The sequence below is a fragment of the Ranitomeya variabilis genome, chromosome 1 (assembly GCF_051348905.1).
Source record: "Ranitomeya variabilis isolate aRanVar5 chromosome 1, aRanVar5.hap1, whole genome shotgun sequence".
Lineage (NCBI taxonomy): Eukaryota > Metazoa > Chordata > Amphibia > Anura > Dendrobatidae > Ranitomeya > Ranitomeya variabilis.
This window is the reverse complement of record NC_135232.1, coordinates 914,275,341-914,293,424: the sequence shown is the minus strand read 5'-3', so window position 1 is coordinate 914,293,424 and position 18,084 is coordinate 914,275,341. Positions and strand designations below refer to the sequence as shown.

General features: G+C 44.3%; 1 protein-coding gene across 1 annotated transcript; it reads left to right on the top strand.

The window, feature by feature from the left end:
• The first annotated feature begins 1,472 nt into the window (after positions 1-1,472).
• On the top strand, positions 1,473-8,939 carry LOC143799463 (uncharacterized). Its single transcript, XM_077281153.1, has 8 exons — positions 1,473-1,539; positions 1,610-1,684; positions 1,770-1,862; positions 1,995-2,078; positions 2,175-2,382; positions 2,465-2,621; positions 2,749-2,930; positions 8,779-8,939. Exons 2-8 carry the CDS (start codon positions 1,640-1,642, stop codon positions 8,937-8,939), a joined length of 930 nt encoding a protein of 309 aa, XP_077137268.1. The 5' UTR covers positions 1,473-1,539; positions 1,610-1,639.
• Positions 8,940-18,084: the final 9,145 nt, after the last annotated feature.

Sequence of the window (18,084 nt, the reverse complement as noted above, 5' to 3'; positions counted from 1 at the left end):
AATAACGGATCCGTTTTTATTTTCGACAGATCCGTTTTCCCCCCCATAGACTTGCATTAATGACGGATTGCGACGGATGGCCATCCGTTCTATCCGTCATGCGACGGATCCGTCGAAATTTGGCGGACGTTGTCTAGACATCGACGGACTTTGTAACGTTTTTTGTCGCCGCCTAATTAACGGTCCGCGACGGATCCGTTGCGTCCGTTATTTTATAGAATGGGCGCCTATGGACGACGGATCCGTCGCGATCCGTTTTTTGGCGGATCCGTCGCCCCAATCCGTTTTTTTCAACTGAGCATGCTCCAAAAAGTTGATACTTTTCCCAGACAACCCCAAAACTATATAAACAGGACAGGTGAGCCTCATTTTTCAATGTGCCATGAAGAGAGAACACAGATCCTGCCAGCAAGAGAGAATACAGATCCTCCCAGCAAGAGAGATCCCGCCAGCAAGAGACATCCTACCAGCAAGAGAGATCCTGCCAGCAAGAGACATCCTGCCAGCAAGAGAGATCCTGCCAGCAAGAGAGATCCTGCCAGCAAGAGACATCCTGCCAGCAATCCCTCCAGCAAGAGACATCCTGTCAGCGAGAGACATCCTGCCAGCAAGAGAGACCCTGCCAGAGACTGCTATGTGAGTACTGCCATCCAGCGTGTGTGTGTATGCCTGCCTGACATGTGTTTTATTTTTCATACTGTGCTGGTATTTTTAATGGCTGTGCTGTGACGTGTGTGTGTGTGTTTGTAAATGCTGTGTGATGTGTTCTGCATTTTTTTGGTGATTTTTCATACATTAACATACTGTACTGGTATTTCAAATAAAGAGCAGTGTAGCTCCTACTGTCCAAACAAAACAAAAAAAGAAAAAAAAAAATTGTAATAAAAATTACACAAAACTGTCCGTAGTATGATTTCAAGATAAATTTAAAACTGGTCAACAAAATGTTATCTGGTTATAACTAGGGTAACCATAATTATCATTTTTGGGTATTGGTATTTTAACTTTGAATGAGGGAATTTTTTTTATAAGGTTGAAACTGTCTCTGAAAGAAAGAGCTGAAGATCCTGTGGTGACGTCATCACTATCATAGGGCTTTCAGCATTTATCAGCTCCGCCTCCTGATCACATGACGATGACGTCACCACAGGTCCTTCAGCTCTCAGCAGCTCAGTCCTGGTTGTGTGCAGCTCGTGTTTATCTGGTATCAACCAGCAGCAGATTTCTGGTTCCTGCTGTTCTGGTGAGATGTGGAGAGAGGGGCAGAATGTGGAGAGAGGGGCAGAATGTGGAGATGGATGGGCAGAATGCGGAGACTGATGGGGCAGAATGTGGAGATGGATGGGGCAGAATGTGGATTTGGGTGGAAAATATTTTGGCGGGGGGGGGCCCCATTTGGAAGTTCGCACCGGGGCCCATAACTTTGTAGTTACGCCACTTTATAGTAGCTTAGAACTGTCTTTATAATTGCAGATTCTAGGGACCAAGGAACTAGGGACCAAGACGACGCAGGCAGACCCCCCAAAGTTTTGAAAACATGTAAGTATAAAGTCCCGAAAAGCTGCGTCTATCCTTTTGTATAGTAGCTTAGAACTCTTTATACTTGCAGATTCTAGGGACCAAGACAGACTCAGGCAGAATGTCTTCATCTGAGAGCCCCCCCTCACATCGTCAGGCACCTGAGGTTTTTTTTTTTTATTCCTAAATTTTTTTTGGTACATCTCTGGTAATGTTTTTGAACCCTATATGTATTTATTCTGTTTTAACAGGAAGAAGAAGGAGGAGCAGCAGCAGCAGCAGTAGAGGAGCTTCATGAAGGAGACGGGCAGGGTGGAGAAATGAGAGGAGCGGGAGCGCATAGTGTAAGTTTTGCAGATACAGATCCTCACATAAAACACACTACACTCAACACAAACATTCAGCACAGCACACACACGGTACATATGCTTCCATCCAAGCACATAATTTATTTCTTATTTATTTTTTTTTATTAGTCTTCACAATCCGGGGCTCGACGTAGAGTTCCTCAGAGCACCTACCATAGCCGTCGGAATGCTAGGCGCGGCAGTCAACGCAGAGTAAGTTCCTTTTTTGGTTTGGTGTTTAGCAAACTGTAAAATTCATGTGTTATAATCTTTCCCTTTTTATTCTTTTTTTTTTTTTTTTGTTAAAAGGCTTCACAGCGTGCTCCCGAACAGGATGAGGACGAGGGCATAGACGTGGACACCCTCATCCAAGCGGTCCAAAGTCGGGAGCCGCTATGGAAGATGTCGGACCGCCGCCATGCTGACCAGTACGTCACCCGACGGCTATGGGAGGAAGTGTGCAATGCTGTCATTGATAACTGGGAGGAACTCAATGCTGGGGCCCAGGATCTAGCACGTAAGTATTCACAGTTCATTATCGTGTGTTAGCATGATTTAATGTGTTGTATAGTAACCTTTTTTTTGCTTTCTCTTTCCAGGTTACAGGGTAATCGTGCGGTGGCGGTCACTGAGGGATCGCTTTAAGAGGGAGTTCAATAAGGAGATGCAGGCCCCGAGTGGATCTAGAGGACGCAGGAGCAGGTATAAACATTCCAGAGCCCTGTCGTTCCTCCGGTCGACGCTGCTGAGCAGAAGGTAAATATTCAACACCACAAGTTTTCAGTAAAACTGTTAAAATGTGTAACCTTCAATTTTTTTTTTGGCAGCAAGGGCAATTGTAATATCAAGATACTAATTTTTTTGTTTGTTTCTTCTTTAACAGTACTGTCAGCAGCACTCGGGAGCCTGCATCAGAGTTGCACCCCTCTGGAGCGATCCCTCAGGGGTCCGCCACCGGGGACCACGTCGACCCTTCTGTGTCTGCACCTTCCCTTTTGTGTGATCCCTCGGCCCAATCCACCAGCGCTGGAGCAGCAGGGTGGACTTCGTCACTTGAAGCTGCAGGTGATGAGATTGAGTTCCCTTTACCCCACCCCTCTGACACTGCCGCAACATCTAGACCACCTTTGGGGTCAGGACGGCAGCGCCAGAGAGGTCAGGAAAGGAGCTATGCGCCTGAATTTTTGCATTTGAATGCAGCCTTCCAGAATGCCATCAAGCTTTTGGGTGAGCAAACGTCTGCTGGGTACAATATGCTTCACAAATGCATATTGGAACTCAGCAGTCGTCTGGATAGGCTGCAGTCAGATGCAAACCAGTCACCAAGACACTGTTTTTTTCAGTCAGTCCTCAGGCACATGGAGAATCTAACTCCTGACCTGCAGATGCATGTGATGCAAGGCTGCCACACTGCTCTAGTGCAGGCGATGTCCCAAGCCCCTCCACCCACCCTTCATGTTTCAACACCTTTCCCCTCTCAAGTCGCCGTCCATCCTACTCCTTCGCCATACCTTTCTTCCCCCCTCAGTATTTCCCAATTCCTACCTTCCCCTTTCCATTCTTCCCCTTTAACTTCACCGTTCCCACCCCCACCAACACCTTCACCATACCTCCCACAGACCACATCTGCACCTCAACTCCCTTCCCAACCTCATGTTTTCACCACCCATTCCACTTCTGTTCCTCCCCGTGATGTCCTGTCCCCCTCTATCGACGTGGCCCGCCCTGTCAGCCCCTCCGCTACTATCTCCACCCCAAATTATGAGAACCTTTAAAAACTATGTAAATAAATAAAACTTTTTGTGGTTTAAAAACAATTTTATTGTCTCTGTTTTTTTTTTGTTTTTTTTTTTAAAAACTGTATTAAAACCACCAAGGTTATGGTAATAGTAAACATTACAAAATGTTTAAAGGGTACCAGTACAAAACATACAAAATACAGCAAGGTTAACCAAACAAAAAAATGGTATTTTTACAAGTTTGAAAAAAAAATTTTTTAAACCATTTGATACTGCCAGTCAACTGATCCTGCAGGAGACATGAAGTAGTCTGCAAAATTGTCCCGCATTCTGGAGACTGCTACAGGACTGCGAAAAGTTGTGTTGTGGTAGTCCGGCAAGGTGCTTTCTGACACATTATCCTCCAGGGAAACATGTTCTTTTGATAAAACAAAATTATCAAGTACCACGCAAGCCTTCACCACATCATCGACAGTTTCAGTCTGCAGTTTAATGGCAGTTAGTAGCACTCTCCATTTGGCAGTTAGGATGCCAAAAGCACATTCCACTACTCTGCGTGCTTTGGTTAAACGGTAATTGAAAATTTTCTTCCTCTGGGTCAGTCCACTACTTCCAAAGGGTTTAAGCAAATGTGGGGAAAGCTGGAAAGCGTCATCACCAACGCAAACAAATGGTAAAGGTGGACCGGTGGTTCCAGGGAGAGGTCTAGGGGGCGGAAAATCAAATGTCTCTCCATACAACCGACGCCCCATTGGTGAACTTTTAAAAATCTGTGAGTCATTTGCGTGTCCATACGCACCGATATCCACAGCGATGAACTTACAGTGTGCGTCGGCTATGGCCATCAAAACAATTGAAAAATATTTCTTATAATTGTAGAATTCTGATCCAGAGCCAGAAGGTTTGACGATCCTTATATGTTTCCCATCAACTGCGCTGACACCATTTGGGAACTGGCATATTTGTAGAAAATTTTGGGCAATCTCCAGCCACCTCTCCTGTGATGGCTCTGGAATATATTCCGCTTGTAAGCACTCCCACAGTGCCCAGCAGGTATCTCTGATGATCCCGGAAATGATGGATATCCCAAGCCTAAATTGAAAATGTAGCGATGAGAACGACTCTCCAGTTGCAAGGAATCTGTTAACAAAACGAAAAGACAATAATTAATAAAAAATTAAAAAAACATCATTACAGTTATAAAACTGATGAATGAGAATAATTTAAAAAAAAAAAATAAAAAAAAAAAATAACTTACCGAATAGTCACCATGAGACGCTCCGCTGGTGATATGGAGAAACGCATCTGGGTGTCTCGTCTCCGTATAGAGTCTTCCACATGACCCAATAAAATTTCAAAATTTTCAGCCTTCATCCTCACATAGTTGAAGAACTTCTGAGGGTTTTCCCTCAGTTCAAGGTAAAGTGTTGAATAAACACCACGGGTCATGCGTTGGGCTGTGATGGGATGGATCCACAGCCTTCTCTTCCGCCGCTGCCGCAGGATCCGCAGGCTTTCCTCCTCCTTGTCCCGAACGATGACTGCCAACTGATTTGCCTCAAAAGTAAAATCCGCACATATCTTCGCTATGTTTGCCAGTACTTGCTCCATCGCTGCCACTTTCTCTAATAAACCCTTTCAAAGATGTGATGTAAATACACAGTATATATAGTTTTCCAGTAGTTTCCAGTAGCCAATCACATTGAGATCCTCCCCTTCTAAAAAACGGATCAGTCAAAAAACGGATCCAACGGATAAAAAAACGGTCGTGACGGTTCCGACGGATCCATTTTTTTGACGGATCAGTATAACTGATCCGTCAAAAAAACGGATCCGTCGGAACCGTTTTCCTAACAATTTTGACGGATCCGTCGATCCGTCACGATGTCGGAGGTGACTGACGCCAAACAACTGAAGTGTGAAAGAAGCCTTAGTATATCTGTCACAGGGTTACCATGACAGTGTGGAACCAGAAGACCAGTGTCTGGCATTTGAGAAGAAGCACTTCTCTTTCATTTTAAATGTGTTTATTTCTTCTGGCAGAAAAGGGGTTAATCGGCCATGTTGGAAATCCCTGTGTTCATAGCTGAGCTCGGTTAGCTAATCCCTTCCCCTATAATATTGGCTCTGTTACTAATCCTTGTCAGAGCAAGCATTTGCTGCATGGCTAATGGTGGGAGAGGAGTGCATATGAGAAGGAATGTTGGAGGAATTATCTGTGACTGTTGTTTGGTCTGTATGCGTGGTAATTCCCTATCCATCTCTATTTTGGATTATTCCCCTACCTCCACACCCCTACGCATTCCTATATGTGAGTGAATATTTTGTATGCCTGGAGTTTTCTGTTAACCTTTGTCTGTGTGGCCTTGTTTGTAGGTTGGTGTACTACGGTGCACAGTAGCGCCCCTTCTTCCCTGGGTGGGGAAGAGAATAGATGGAGGGCTGACTCAGGAGATAAGGCAAGGGCAGAGGCCCCTGCATCTTCGCCGTCTGAAGTAGCCTGGGGAGCAGGGCAAGCTAGGGCGCGCCCTAGTGTTAGGGACAGGGAAGGAGCCACTGGTCCCGGGTCACCCGACAGCTGTGTCATGACAATATCCCTATGCACTATACTCTTTGCACTGAGGGGCAGCGTGGTGGCCCAGTGGATACCACTGCAGCCTTGCAGCGCTGGAGTCCTGGTTTCTAATCTCACCTTGGACAACATCTGCAAGGAGTTTGCATGCTCTCCCCATGTTTGTGTGGATTTCCTCCGGGCTCTCTGGTTTCCTCCCACATTCCAAAGACATACTGATAGTGAATTTAGATTGTGAGCCCCATCGGGGGCAGTGATGAGAATGTGCGCACACTGTAACGCGCTGCGGAATATGTTAGAGCTATGTAAAAAAAAAATAAAGATTAGATTAGATTAGATTAGATTATGATATACTGTATGAATTATATACAGTGGGGAAAATGAGTATTTGATATACTGCCGATTTTGCAAGTTTTCAAACCTACAAAGAATGTAGAGTCCTATATCTGTAATTTTTATCGCAGGTACACTTCAACTCTGAGAGACAGACTTTTAAAACAAATCCAGAAAATCATATTATATGTTTTTAAATAATTAAATTGCATTTTATTGCATGAAATAAGTATTTGATCACCTACTACCTGGCAAGAATTCTAGCTCTAACAGACATGTTAATTTTTCTTTAAGAAGCCCTCCTACTCTGCACTCAATACTTGTATTAATTGCACCTGTTTGAGCTTGTTATATGTACAAAAGACATCTGTCCACACACTCAATCAATCACACTCCAACCTCTCCACCATGGCCAAGACTAAAAATCTGTCTAAGGACACCAGGAAAAAAATTGTAGACATTCACAAGGCTGGGATGGGCTGCAGGACAAAAGGCTTGGTGAGAAGGCAACAACTGTTGGTGCAAGTATTAGAAAATGGAAGAAGCATAAGATGACTGTCAATCTTCCTTGGTCTGGAGCTCCATACAGAGTCTCACCTTGTGGGGTAAGTATGCTTCTGAGAAAGGTCAGGAATCAGCCCAGGACTACATGGGAGAACCTGGTCAATGACTTGAAGAAAGCTAGGACCCCAGTCTTAAACATTACCTTTAGCAACACACTACTCTGTCACGGATTAAAATCCTGCAGGGCACGCAAGCTCCCCCTGCTCATGACAGCACATGTCCAGGTCTGTTTGAAGTCAGTCAATGACCATAGGGATGATCCAGAGGAGGCATGGGAAAAGGTCATGTGGTCAGATGAGACCAAAAACAGTAATTAGTCTTACCGGTAATTGTATTTCCAGGAATCCATCCTGACAGCACCATGGAGGACGTCCTTCTTATCCATAGTGGGACAGGAAACCACGAGAGTTTAAAAGGACCCTCCCCCTTCCACCCTTCAGTGATTTTCCAAAGTAACACCTCTGGATGGATGCAAAAAGAGAATTTTATTTTGAACAAAACAATCTTAATACAAATGTTACTTCACATAAGTATACCACGTTTTGTACTAGGGAGGGAACTAACAGTGCTGTCAGGATGGATTCCTGGAAATACAATTACCGGTAAGACTAATTACCGTTTTCCAGGTCACCACCTGACAGCACCATGGAGAAGTACCAAAGGAGACTTTTTGGTCCTAGGGTGGGACAACTGCCTGAAGTACTTTTCTGCCAAACACTAGTTGAGAAGAGACTACATCTAGTTTGTAATGTTTAGAAAAGGTGCTAAAACTAGACCAAGATGCAGCTCTGCAGCTCTGATCTACCGAGGCCCCCCCTTTTTCTGCCCATGAAGCGGCCGTAGCCTTAGATGAATGAGCTTTAAGGCTATCTGGGGGATCTTTTCCCTGTGCCTGATAAGCTAGGCTAATAGTGGATCTAATCCATCTTGCAATGGTGGATTTCGATGCTTTTTTCCCCTTATTAGGACCTCCGTAAAGGACAAAGATTACTATCCCGCCTCCAGGCCCTAGTCATGTCCAAGTACTTAAGTACAGTTTCCCTGACGTCTAATTAATGGAAGAACATCTCCTTTTGGTTTCTAGGGAACTGGCAAAATGATGGGAACACTACCTCCTGATTTATATTTGAAACCGAGACCACCTTGGGAAGGAAACCTGGATCAAGTCTTAAGACGAGCCTATCATCAAATACCTGAAGATAGGGATTCTGGGTGGACAGGGCCTGAAGTTCCCCCAGTCTTTTGGCCGATGTAATGGCTACTAATAAAGCTGTTTAGAGGGAAAGTTTAGCAATATCTATATCCTTTGCTATGTCAAACGGTTCCTTGCATGATTCATTAAGGACTAGGTTAAGGTCCCAAGGTGGGATAGTCTTCCTGATTAGGGGTCTCAGCCTCAGAACTTCTCTAGAAAACCAAGCAATCCAAGGGTGGGCAGCAAGGGAAGAATCATAAAATACGCTGAGGGCTGCTATCTGGACCCTTAAAGTACTTGGTTTAAGCCCTTTTTTGAATCCCTGCTGTAAGAATTCAAGAATTCTGGGTAGGTCAGGGTGATCAACATCGATCGTTGTGTCTACACAAAAACTGCAGATTTTTTTCCAAATTTTTAGATAGATTGCCGAAGTTACCGGCTTCCTACTTGCTTGCAGGAGGGAAATGACTCCTTCCGATAGGCCCTTCACTTTCAGGATCTGCCGTTCAGGATCCAAGCTGCCAACTGCAGATTCCCTGGGTTTTGTTGAAGAATTGGACCCTGGAAAAGTAAGTCTTTCATTTCCGGAAGATGGTAAGGATTGTCTACTGACATCTTCTTTAGCAGAGGGAACCAGCTCCTCTTGGGCCAGAAAGGGACCACCAAAATAACTCGAGCTCTGTCCTTGCATATTTTCCTGAGGATTCTTGGTATCAATGCCAGAGGGGGGAAAGCATATAACAGACCCCTGCTCCATGACTGAGAGAGGGCATCTACTTCTGCCGGATCTTCTTGAGGGTTCAGTGAATAAAAGGTTCCGACCTTCGCGTTTCATCTGGTCGCGAATAGGTCCACCGTTGGTGTTCCCAGCGTTGACATAATGTGTTGAAGACCTTGCTGTTTAGTTCCCACTCTGTAGGTGATAGCTTCTCTCTGCTCAGAAAATCCTCAATCTGGTTCTTTGAGCCTTCTAGATGAACTGCCGAAATTGAGAGCACTGATTTTTCCACCCATGCGAAGATTTGATCCGCCAGAAGCTGGAGTTTTGGATGTCTTGGACCTCCCTGGTGGCGAAGAAAGGCTACCGTCGTCATGTTGTCCGATAGAATCTTTAGATGTTTGTTCTTCAATAAGATTCGGGCTGAACACAAAACTTTCCATACTGCATGCAGCTCCCTGTGATTTGAGGAGTTGTTGCTGTCTTCCTAATTCCATTGTCCCTGGTAGTATCTTCCGAGGACCTGACCGCCCCAACCTTGTTGGCTTGCGTCCGTAGTTACCGTAACTGCTGGAGCCTGAATCCATGGGACACCGACCTGGAGATTTCTTGGCACAGTCCACCAGTGTAGGGATTGTCTGACCCGATGGGATAGGTAGAACTCCTTGTCTAGTGAAGTTTGTCTTCTATCCCATGACTTGAGAACCGCCCTCTGTAACTGACGGGAATGAAACTGGCTCCAGCTGACACATGGAATGCTGGCTGTCATTAAACCCAGGATCTTCATCGCATCCCTGAATGATACTCGATCTCTTGAAAACTGGCGAATTCTTTTTATTAAGTCGGACAGCTTTTTGTCCGGAAGAAACAATTTTCTGACCTTCTAATCCAGTACGACACCTAGAAATTGTATTTTTGATTTTGGTGTCAGGTGTGACTTTGACCAGTTTAACACCCAGCCTAATTTCTGCAGTGTGGAGATCACCAACTGACAATCGATCTTGAGTTGCCCCACAGAGTCTGCCACTAACAGGAAATAGTCCAAATAGGGAACTATGGTGATGCCTCTTTTCTTAGATATGACACAATTTCTATGATGAGTTTTGTAAAAACTCTGGGTGCTGTCGCCAGACCAAATGGAAGGCAACGAAATTGGTAATGGAAGATTAACCCTTCTTTTTCTACCGCAAACCTCAGGTATTTTTGGTGATCTGGAAAGATTGGTACGTGATAATATGCACTTTTTAAGTCCAAAGTACACATTACCACGTCTTTTCCCAATAGGGGAATTGTGGAGCGTATAGACTCCATCTTGAACCTTTTGTATTGTAGCCATCTGTTTAGGTGCTTGAGATTTATTATGGTTCGGGATTCCCCCGAGGGTTTCTTTATAGAGAAGAGACCTGAGTAATGACCTCTTCCTATCTGGTGAGGAGGAACAGGAGATATTGCCTCCATCTGGAGGAGATCCTGTATGTCTGACCACATTGGGGAGACTGAAGAGAGATGGACGTTGGAAACAAAATATCTTTCTGGAGGAAGGGAGTCGAATTCTATCCTGTACCCCTGGGAGATAATCTGGAGGACCCAAGGACTTGTGGTAATCCCTTCCCACTGCCCTAGGAAGTTCAGCAACCGCCCCCCTATCCTGGTGGCTTCATTTTCTTCGGAACTCTGACCTAGAGGTTGAGGGACCTGAATCCCTATTCCGGTTTCTATTTTCTCCCCCTTTCTGGTAGCTCCATCTCCCCTGTTTTCCCTTACCCCTATAGTCTGATCTCTGACCATAATAGGGTCTGCGAAAGGGCTGGAACTTTTTACATTTTTCCTCTGGAAACCCCTTCTTTTCATCAGAAGCTTTCTCCAGAATATCATCTAATATGGGGCTAAAGACCCTGCCTCCTGAAAAGAGAATGGAACATAACTTATTTTTTGAATGAACGTCTCCCGACCAGTTTTTTTAACCATATAGCCCTTCGGGCTGCATTTGATAAGGATTGGCCTCTAGCTGTAAACCTAACCGATTCTGCAGTAGCATCTGCAAGAAAACCGGTTGCTAGTTTGAGTAGAGGGATAGCTTTTATAATAGAATCTCTAGCGGTTCTGGCTGACAACTGATCTTTTAAGTCATCTACCCACAAATGCATTGCCCATGCCACAGATGTTGCCGCTATATTTGTGCGGATTACTGCTGCAGAGCTTTCCCATGCTCTTTTTAGGAGTCCATTCGCCTTTCTGTCCATTGGCTCCTTTAAGTTGGAGGAGTCCTCAAATGGTATGGCGGTTCTTTTAGATACCTTTGCAAGTGGGATGTCAATTTTAGGTACATCTTCCCAATCTTTGACCTCCTCGTGGTCAAAAGGAAGACAAAGTCTGAATTCTCTAGGAATGGATATCCTTTTTTCTGCCTCTTCCCACTCCTCTAGAATCATTGAACGAATGTGGGCATTTACAGGGAAGACCATCGATGTTTGCGAACGTAGCCCCCCAAACATCTAATCTTGAACTGACTGAGTGGTTGAGGGTTCCTCAATCTGCATAGTCTGTCTGACCGCCCCCAGAAGATCATCTATATCATTAGATGAGAACAAATATTTTTTCCCTTTTTGAGGAGGGTCCTTACTCAAATCCTCCTCCATATCAGATTCAAAAGAGCTGTCCTCAGATAACAGATCTGACTCTCTTTGTCTTTTCTTACATCTTGGAGGATCCTGGGGGTCAGACTGGACAGGGTGGGGAAATGATAAGCCAGAAATCGAAGCTTGCACCTCTTCTCTAACAATGGCTCTCATGCTCGTCATTAGGGTAGCCTGTTCTTCTCCCACAATACGGCTGGTGCAAGCCTCGCATAGCGACTTCTGCCAGGAGTCTTTAAGTTTTATGGCACAGATGGGGCACTTCTTATACTTGCCGGGCGTCTTACCCCCCCGATGAGGAAAGCCCCTAAAATAAATAACATAAGGATAGCTGATGGCCAGTATTTTAATTGAAGTTTATAGGGAGCAGACACCCAAGTGGGAACTCACATGTGCCTGGATCTCCTGCAGTGCATCGGGTTTTGCCTCATCCATACTACTGCTGCTGCTTAGGTTGGAAACCTACTGAGCACCCCCATAGCCCACACATACCTCTTTATCCTGGAGCTGTTGGCGCCACCTGTCCCGGAGCTCCAATCGTCTCCAAGTGTAGGAGTGAAGAGGATGCAGCCCCATGCTGCCGGCCGCGACCCGGAAGTGACGTGCGTGGCAGCGGCGAACCGAAAGTGACTCGCCGCAGAGCTCCACGGACCCTGGATACTCCTGGTCGGCATTCTGTGATGCCTGTGGCCACAACCTCACCGGATCCGCTTGCGAAGGGAGCACCTTGCAGGAGCGGACAAAAGCAGGTACATCTGGGGCTTCATCCCGGGTCGAGAGCCCCCCCCAGGGGGAAGCGACCCTTTCAACCAGGAGCAGCGCTACACTGGTGCTGCTGAGGGACCCTATTACTCAGGTGTCAGCTACGCAGAGTCCATGTAGTGGGAAGGAAGAGGCCGAGCCCCCCGATCCTCACTCTCTACATGGGACAGACAGAACTCTCATAGTTCCCATCGACAGTGGGACAGGAAAAACACTGAAGGGTGGAAGGGGGAGAGTCCTTTTAAACTCTCGTGGTTTTCTGTCTCACTATGGATAAGAAGGACGTCCTCCATGGTGCTGTCAGGTGGTGACCTGGAAATAGAACTTTTTGGTATTAACTCCATTTGCAGTGTTTGGAGGAAGAAGGACGAGTACAACCCCAAGAACACCATCCCACCCGTGAAGCATGGTTGGGAAACATCATACTTTGGGGGTGTGTTTCTGCAAAGGGGACAGGACAACTGCACCGTATTGAAGGGAGGATGGATGGGGTCATGAATCGCGAGATTTAGGCCAACAACTTCCTTCCCTCAATTAGAGCATTGAAGATGAGTCACGGCAGGGTCTTCCAGCATGACAATGACCTGAAATACACAGCCAGGGCAACTAAGAAGCGGCTCCATAATGAGCATTTCAAGGTCCTGGAGTTGTCTAGCCAGTCTCCAGACCTGAGCCCAACAGAAAATCTTTAGAGGGAGCTGAAACTCAATGTTTCCAGTGACAGCCCCTGAAAGATCTGGAGAAGATCTGTATGGAGTAGTGGGCCAAAATCCCTGATGCAGTGTGTGCAAACTTTGTCAAGAACTAAAGGAAACATCTGACCTCTGTAATTGCAAACAAAGGTTTCTGTACCAAATATTAAGTTCTGTTTTTTATTGTACCAAATACCGTATATACTCAAGTATAAGCCGATCCGAGTATAAGCCGACCCCCCTAATTTTTCCACAAAAAACTGGGAAAACTTATTGACTCAAGTATAAGCCTAGGGTAGGAAATGCAGCAGCTACTGGTAAATTTCAAAAATAAAAATAGATACCAATAAAAGTAAAATTGATTGAGACATCAGTAGGTTAAGTGTTTCTTTGAATATTTATTTAAAAGAAAACATTAAATTAGCACTGTAAGTGGAAAAAAGGGTCAACAAAAACAATACGGTAACAACAATAACTTTAAAAGTACAAAAACCGTAGCTCAATCAGCAACCAAGCTAAAACACAAAAGTTAAAATCCTTCAAATTCACTGGATTCCTCATCTGTATCTCCAAACAGAGCTTCAAATTCAGCTGGTAAGAGGTTATCAGCATAGATGTTGTCATCATCACTGAGTTTGTCATCACCATCACTGCTGTCATTCTCATACAAAGCGTTGTCTTCACTGCTATCCATAGCATTACTAATGCCACACTTCTTGAAGGCCCGTTGCACCATGTCCTCTGGAATCTCTTCACATGCATCACGAACCCACTTTGCTATTAATTTTATGTCCGGCTTCATCAGATTTCCAACTTTTGTCAGTCGGGCTTGACCAGATGACATCTATTCATGCCACATCCTTTGCACACAGTCTTTGAAAGGTTTATTTAAACACACATCTAGGGGCTGCAATAAGTCCACCTGGAATAACCGCCAAAGTAACTTGAGAAGACTTTGCCAGTTTTTTTTATGTCATCAGATGTGTGTGCTCTGAACATATCCCAGACTAGCAATGATGGTTTTTTCGTTAAGGTTGCTTCTGGTCGTCCATTCCAAATTTCTTCCAGCCATTTTTGTTCCATCTTCATCCATCCAGCCTTTAACATGTGCACGCACTGTAATTCGTTGTGGAAATTTGCCCTTTTTAGGCAAGGTCTTTCTTTTAAAAATAATGACAGGCCACAGCTTAGTTACATTAGCCAAACATGAAAGAATGAATGTGAATTTTTTTTTTTCATTTCCTGTGTTTCTGAGTAAAATAGTTTTGTGTCCCATATTTGCCACAGTTCTGTTGCTTGGAAGATCAAAAGTCATAGGTGTTTCATCCATATTTCCAATACCTGCCAGGTCATAGTTATGGATCCTTCTTTGTTTTATGATGAATGAATGGAATTACATCACTTTTTCATCAAGGTCTTTTGGCAACTTCTGTGAAATCTTTGTTCTTTGCCGCAAACATAGGCCAAATCTACTCATGAAGCGGGTACACCATCCTGCTGATGCAACAAAATTTTCAATGCCTGGTGCTTTCAATTTGTCTTCTTTAGCCATTTGAAGGGCACATAAGCGAATTCCCATGCGTGTTACGCAGTAACCATTTTGACGACACTCCATAACCCATTTATGCAATTCAGTTTCTAGAGCCTCGTATGACATCTTTAACCCCTTTCTGTCATTGGACGTACTATTCCGTCCATGTGGGGTGGGCCCTACTTCCCAAGGACAGAATAGAACGTCCAGCGCGATCGGCCGCGCTCACGGGGGGAGCGCGGCCGATCGCGGCCAGGTGTCAGCTGACTGTCGCAGCTGACATCCGGCACTATGTGCCAGGAGCGGTCACGGACCGCCCCCGGCACATTAACCCCAGGCACACTGCGATCAAACATGATCGCAGTGTTCCGGCGGTACAGGGAAGCATCCCTGCGTGCAGGGGGCTCCCTGCGTGCTTCCCTGAGGCGATCGGTACAAGGCGATGTGCTCACCTTGTACCGAGCGTCTCCTCCCTGCAAGCCCCGGATCCAAAATGGCCACGGGGCTGCATCTGGGTCCTGCAGGGAGGTGGCTTCACAGCGCCTGCTCAGAGCAGGCGCCGGGAAGCCTGGAGCTGTGAACGTCAGATTGCTGATCTGACACAGTGCACAGCAAAGTGGCAGATCGGCGATCTGTCACTTTACTGTGATGTCCCCCCGAGGGCAAAGTAAAAAAAAAAAATCCTAAATAAATACTAAAAAAAAAATATTGTTCCAATAAATACATTCCTTTAGCTAAATAAAAATAAAAAAAACAATAAAAGTACACATATTTAGTATTGCCGCGTCCGTAACGACCCGACCTATAAAACTGTCCCACTAGTTAACCCCTTCAGTGAACACCGTAAAAAAAAAAAAAAAAAACAAGGCAAAAAACGCTTTATTATCATACCGCCAAACAAAAAGTGGAATAACACGCGATCAAAAAGACAGATAGAAATAAACATGGTACCGCTGAAAACGTCATCTTGTCCCGCAAAAAACGAGCTGCCATACAGCATCATCAGCGAAAAAATAAAGTTATAGTCCTCAGAATAAAGCGATGCAAAAATAATTATTTTTTCTATAAAAGTTTTTATCATATCAAAGCGCCAAAACATAAAAAAAATGATATAAATGAGGTATCGCTGTAATCGCACTGACCCGAAGAATAAAACTGCTTTATCCATTTTACCAAACGCGGAATGGTATAAACGCCCCACCCAAAAGAAATTCATGAATAGCTGATTTTCGGTCATTCTGCCTCACAAAAATCGGAATAAAAAGCGATCAAAAAATGTCACATGCCTGAAAATGTTACCAATAAAAACGTCAACTCGTCCCGCAAAAAACAAGACCTCACATGACTGTGGACCAAAATATGGAAAAATTATAGCACTCAAAATGTGGTAACGCAAAAAACATTTTTTGCAATAAAAAGCGTCTTTTAGTGTGTGACGGCTGCCAATCATAAAAATCCGCTAGAAAACCTGCTATAAATAGTAAATCAAACCCCCCCTTCATCACCCCCTTAGTTACGAAAAATTAAAAAATTAAAAAAATGTATTTATTTCCATTTTCCCATTAGGGTTAGAGTTAGGGCTAGGGCTAGAGTTAGGGCTAGAGTTAGGGCTAGGGCTAGAGTTAGGGCTAGAGTTAGGGTTGGGGCTAGGGTTAGAGTTAGGGCTAGGGCTAGGGTTAGGGTTGGGGCTAAAGTTAGGGTTTGGATTACATTTACGGTTGGGAATAGGGTTGGAATTAGGGTTAGAGGTGTGTCAGGGTTAGGGGTGTGGTTAGGGTTACAGTTGAGATTAGGGTTAGGGGTGTGTTTGGATTAGGGTTTCAGTTATAATTGGGGGGGTTTCCAGTGTTTAGGCACATCAGGGGCTCTCCAAATGCGACATTGCGTCCGATCTCAATTCCAGCCAATTCTGTGTTGAAAAAGTAAAACGGTGCTCCTTCCCTTCCGAGCTCTCCCGTGCACACAAACAGGGGTTTACCCCAACATATGGGGTATCAGCGTACTCAGGACACATTGGACAACAACTTTTGGGGTCCAATTTCTCCTGTTACTCTTGGAAAAATACAAAACTGGGTGCTAAAAAATAATTTTTCTGTAAAAAAAAATATTTTTTATTTTCACGGCTCTGCATTATAAACTGTAGTAAAACACTTGGGGGTTCAAAGTTCTCACAACACATCTAGATAAGTTCCTTGGGGGGGTCTAGTTTCCAATATGGGGTCACTTGTGGGGGGTTTCTACGGTTTAGGTACATTAGCGGCTCTGCAAATGCAACATGACGCCTGCAGACCATTCCATTTAAGTCTGCATTCCAAATGGCGCTCCTTCCCTTCCGTGCTCTCCCATGCGCCAAAACGGTGGTTTCCCCCCACATATGGGGTATCAGCGTATTCAGGACAAATTGGACAACAACTTTTATTGTACAATTTCTCCTGTTACCCTTGGGAAAATACAAAACTGGGGGCTAAAAAATAATTTTTGTGGGGAAAAAAAGAGAATTTTTATTTTCACGGCTCTGCGTTATAAACTGTAGTGAAACACTTGGGGGTTCAAAGCTCTCACAAGACATCTAGATAAGTTCCTTAGGGGGTCTACTTTCCAAAATGGTGTCACTTGTGGGGGGCTTCAATGTTTAGGCATATCAGTGGCTCTCCAAACGCAACATGGCGTCCCATCTCAATTCCAGTCAATTTTGCATTGAAAAGTCAAACGGCGCTCCTTCCCTTCCGAGCTCTGCCATGCGCCCAACAGTGGTTTACCCCCACATATGAGGTATCAGCGTACTCAGGACAAATTGTGCAACAACTTTTGGGGTCCATTGTTTCTTGTTACCCTTTGTAAAATAGAACAAATTGGAGCTGAAGTAAATTTTTGGTGTAAAAAAGTTAAATGTTCATTTTTATTTAAACATTCCAAAAATTTCTGTGAAACACCTGAAGGGTTAATAAACTTGTTGAATGTGGTTTTGAGCACCCTGACGGGTGCAGTTTTTAGAATGGTGTCACACTTGGGTATTTTCCATCATATAGACCCCTCAAAATGACTTGAAATGAGATGTGGTCCCTAGAAAAAAAAAATGGTGTTGTAAAAATGAGAAATTGCTGGTCAACTTTTAACCCTTATAACTCCCTAACAAAAAAAAATTTGGTTCCAAAATTGTGCTGATGTAAAGTAGACATGTGGGAAATGTTACTTATTAAGTATTTTGTGTGACAGATCTCTGATTTAATTGTATAAAAATTCAAAGTTGGAAAATTGCGAAATTTTCTAAAATTGCCAAATTTCCGTTTTTTTCACAAATAAACGCAGGTAATATAAAAAAAAATTACCACTATAATGAAGTACAATATGTCACGAGAAAACAGTGTCAGAATCACCGGGATCCGTTGAAGTTGTTTTTCGTTAACACAAAATTCCCTACTTGCTATACTGTTATTGCTTTCTTCTGTTCTTGACACAACCTTAAATTTGAAACCA

Coding starts and splice junctions, on each gene's coding strand:
- LOC143799463 (XM_077281153.1), top strand. CDS start 1,640: ATGTCTTCATCTGAGAGCCCCCCCTCACATCGTCAGGCACCTGAG. Junction 2,079..2,174: donor GGCGCGGCAGTCAACGCAGA/GTAAGTTCCTTT, acceptor TTTTGTTAAAAG/GCTTCACAGCGTGCTCCCGA. Junction 2,931..8,778: donor TTCGTCACTTGAAGCTGCAG/GTGATGAGATTG, acceptor TCTGCCGTTCAG/GATCCAAGCTGCCAACTGCA.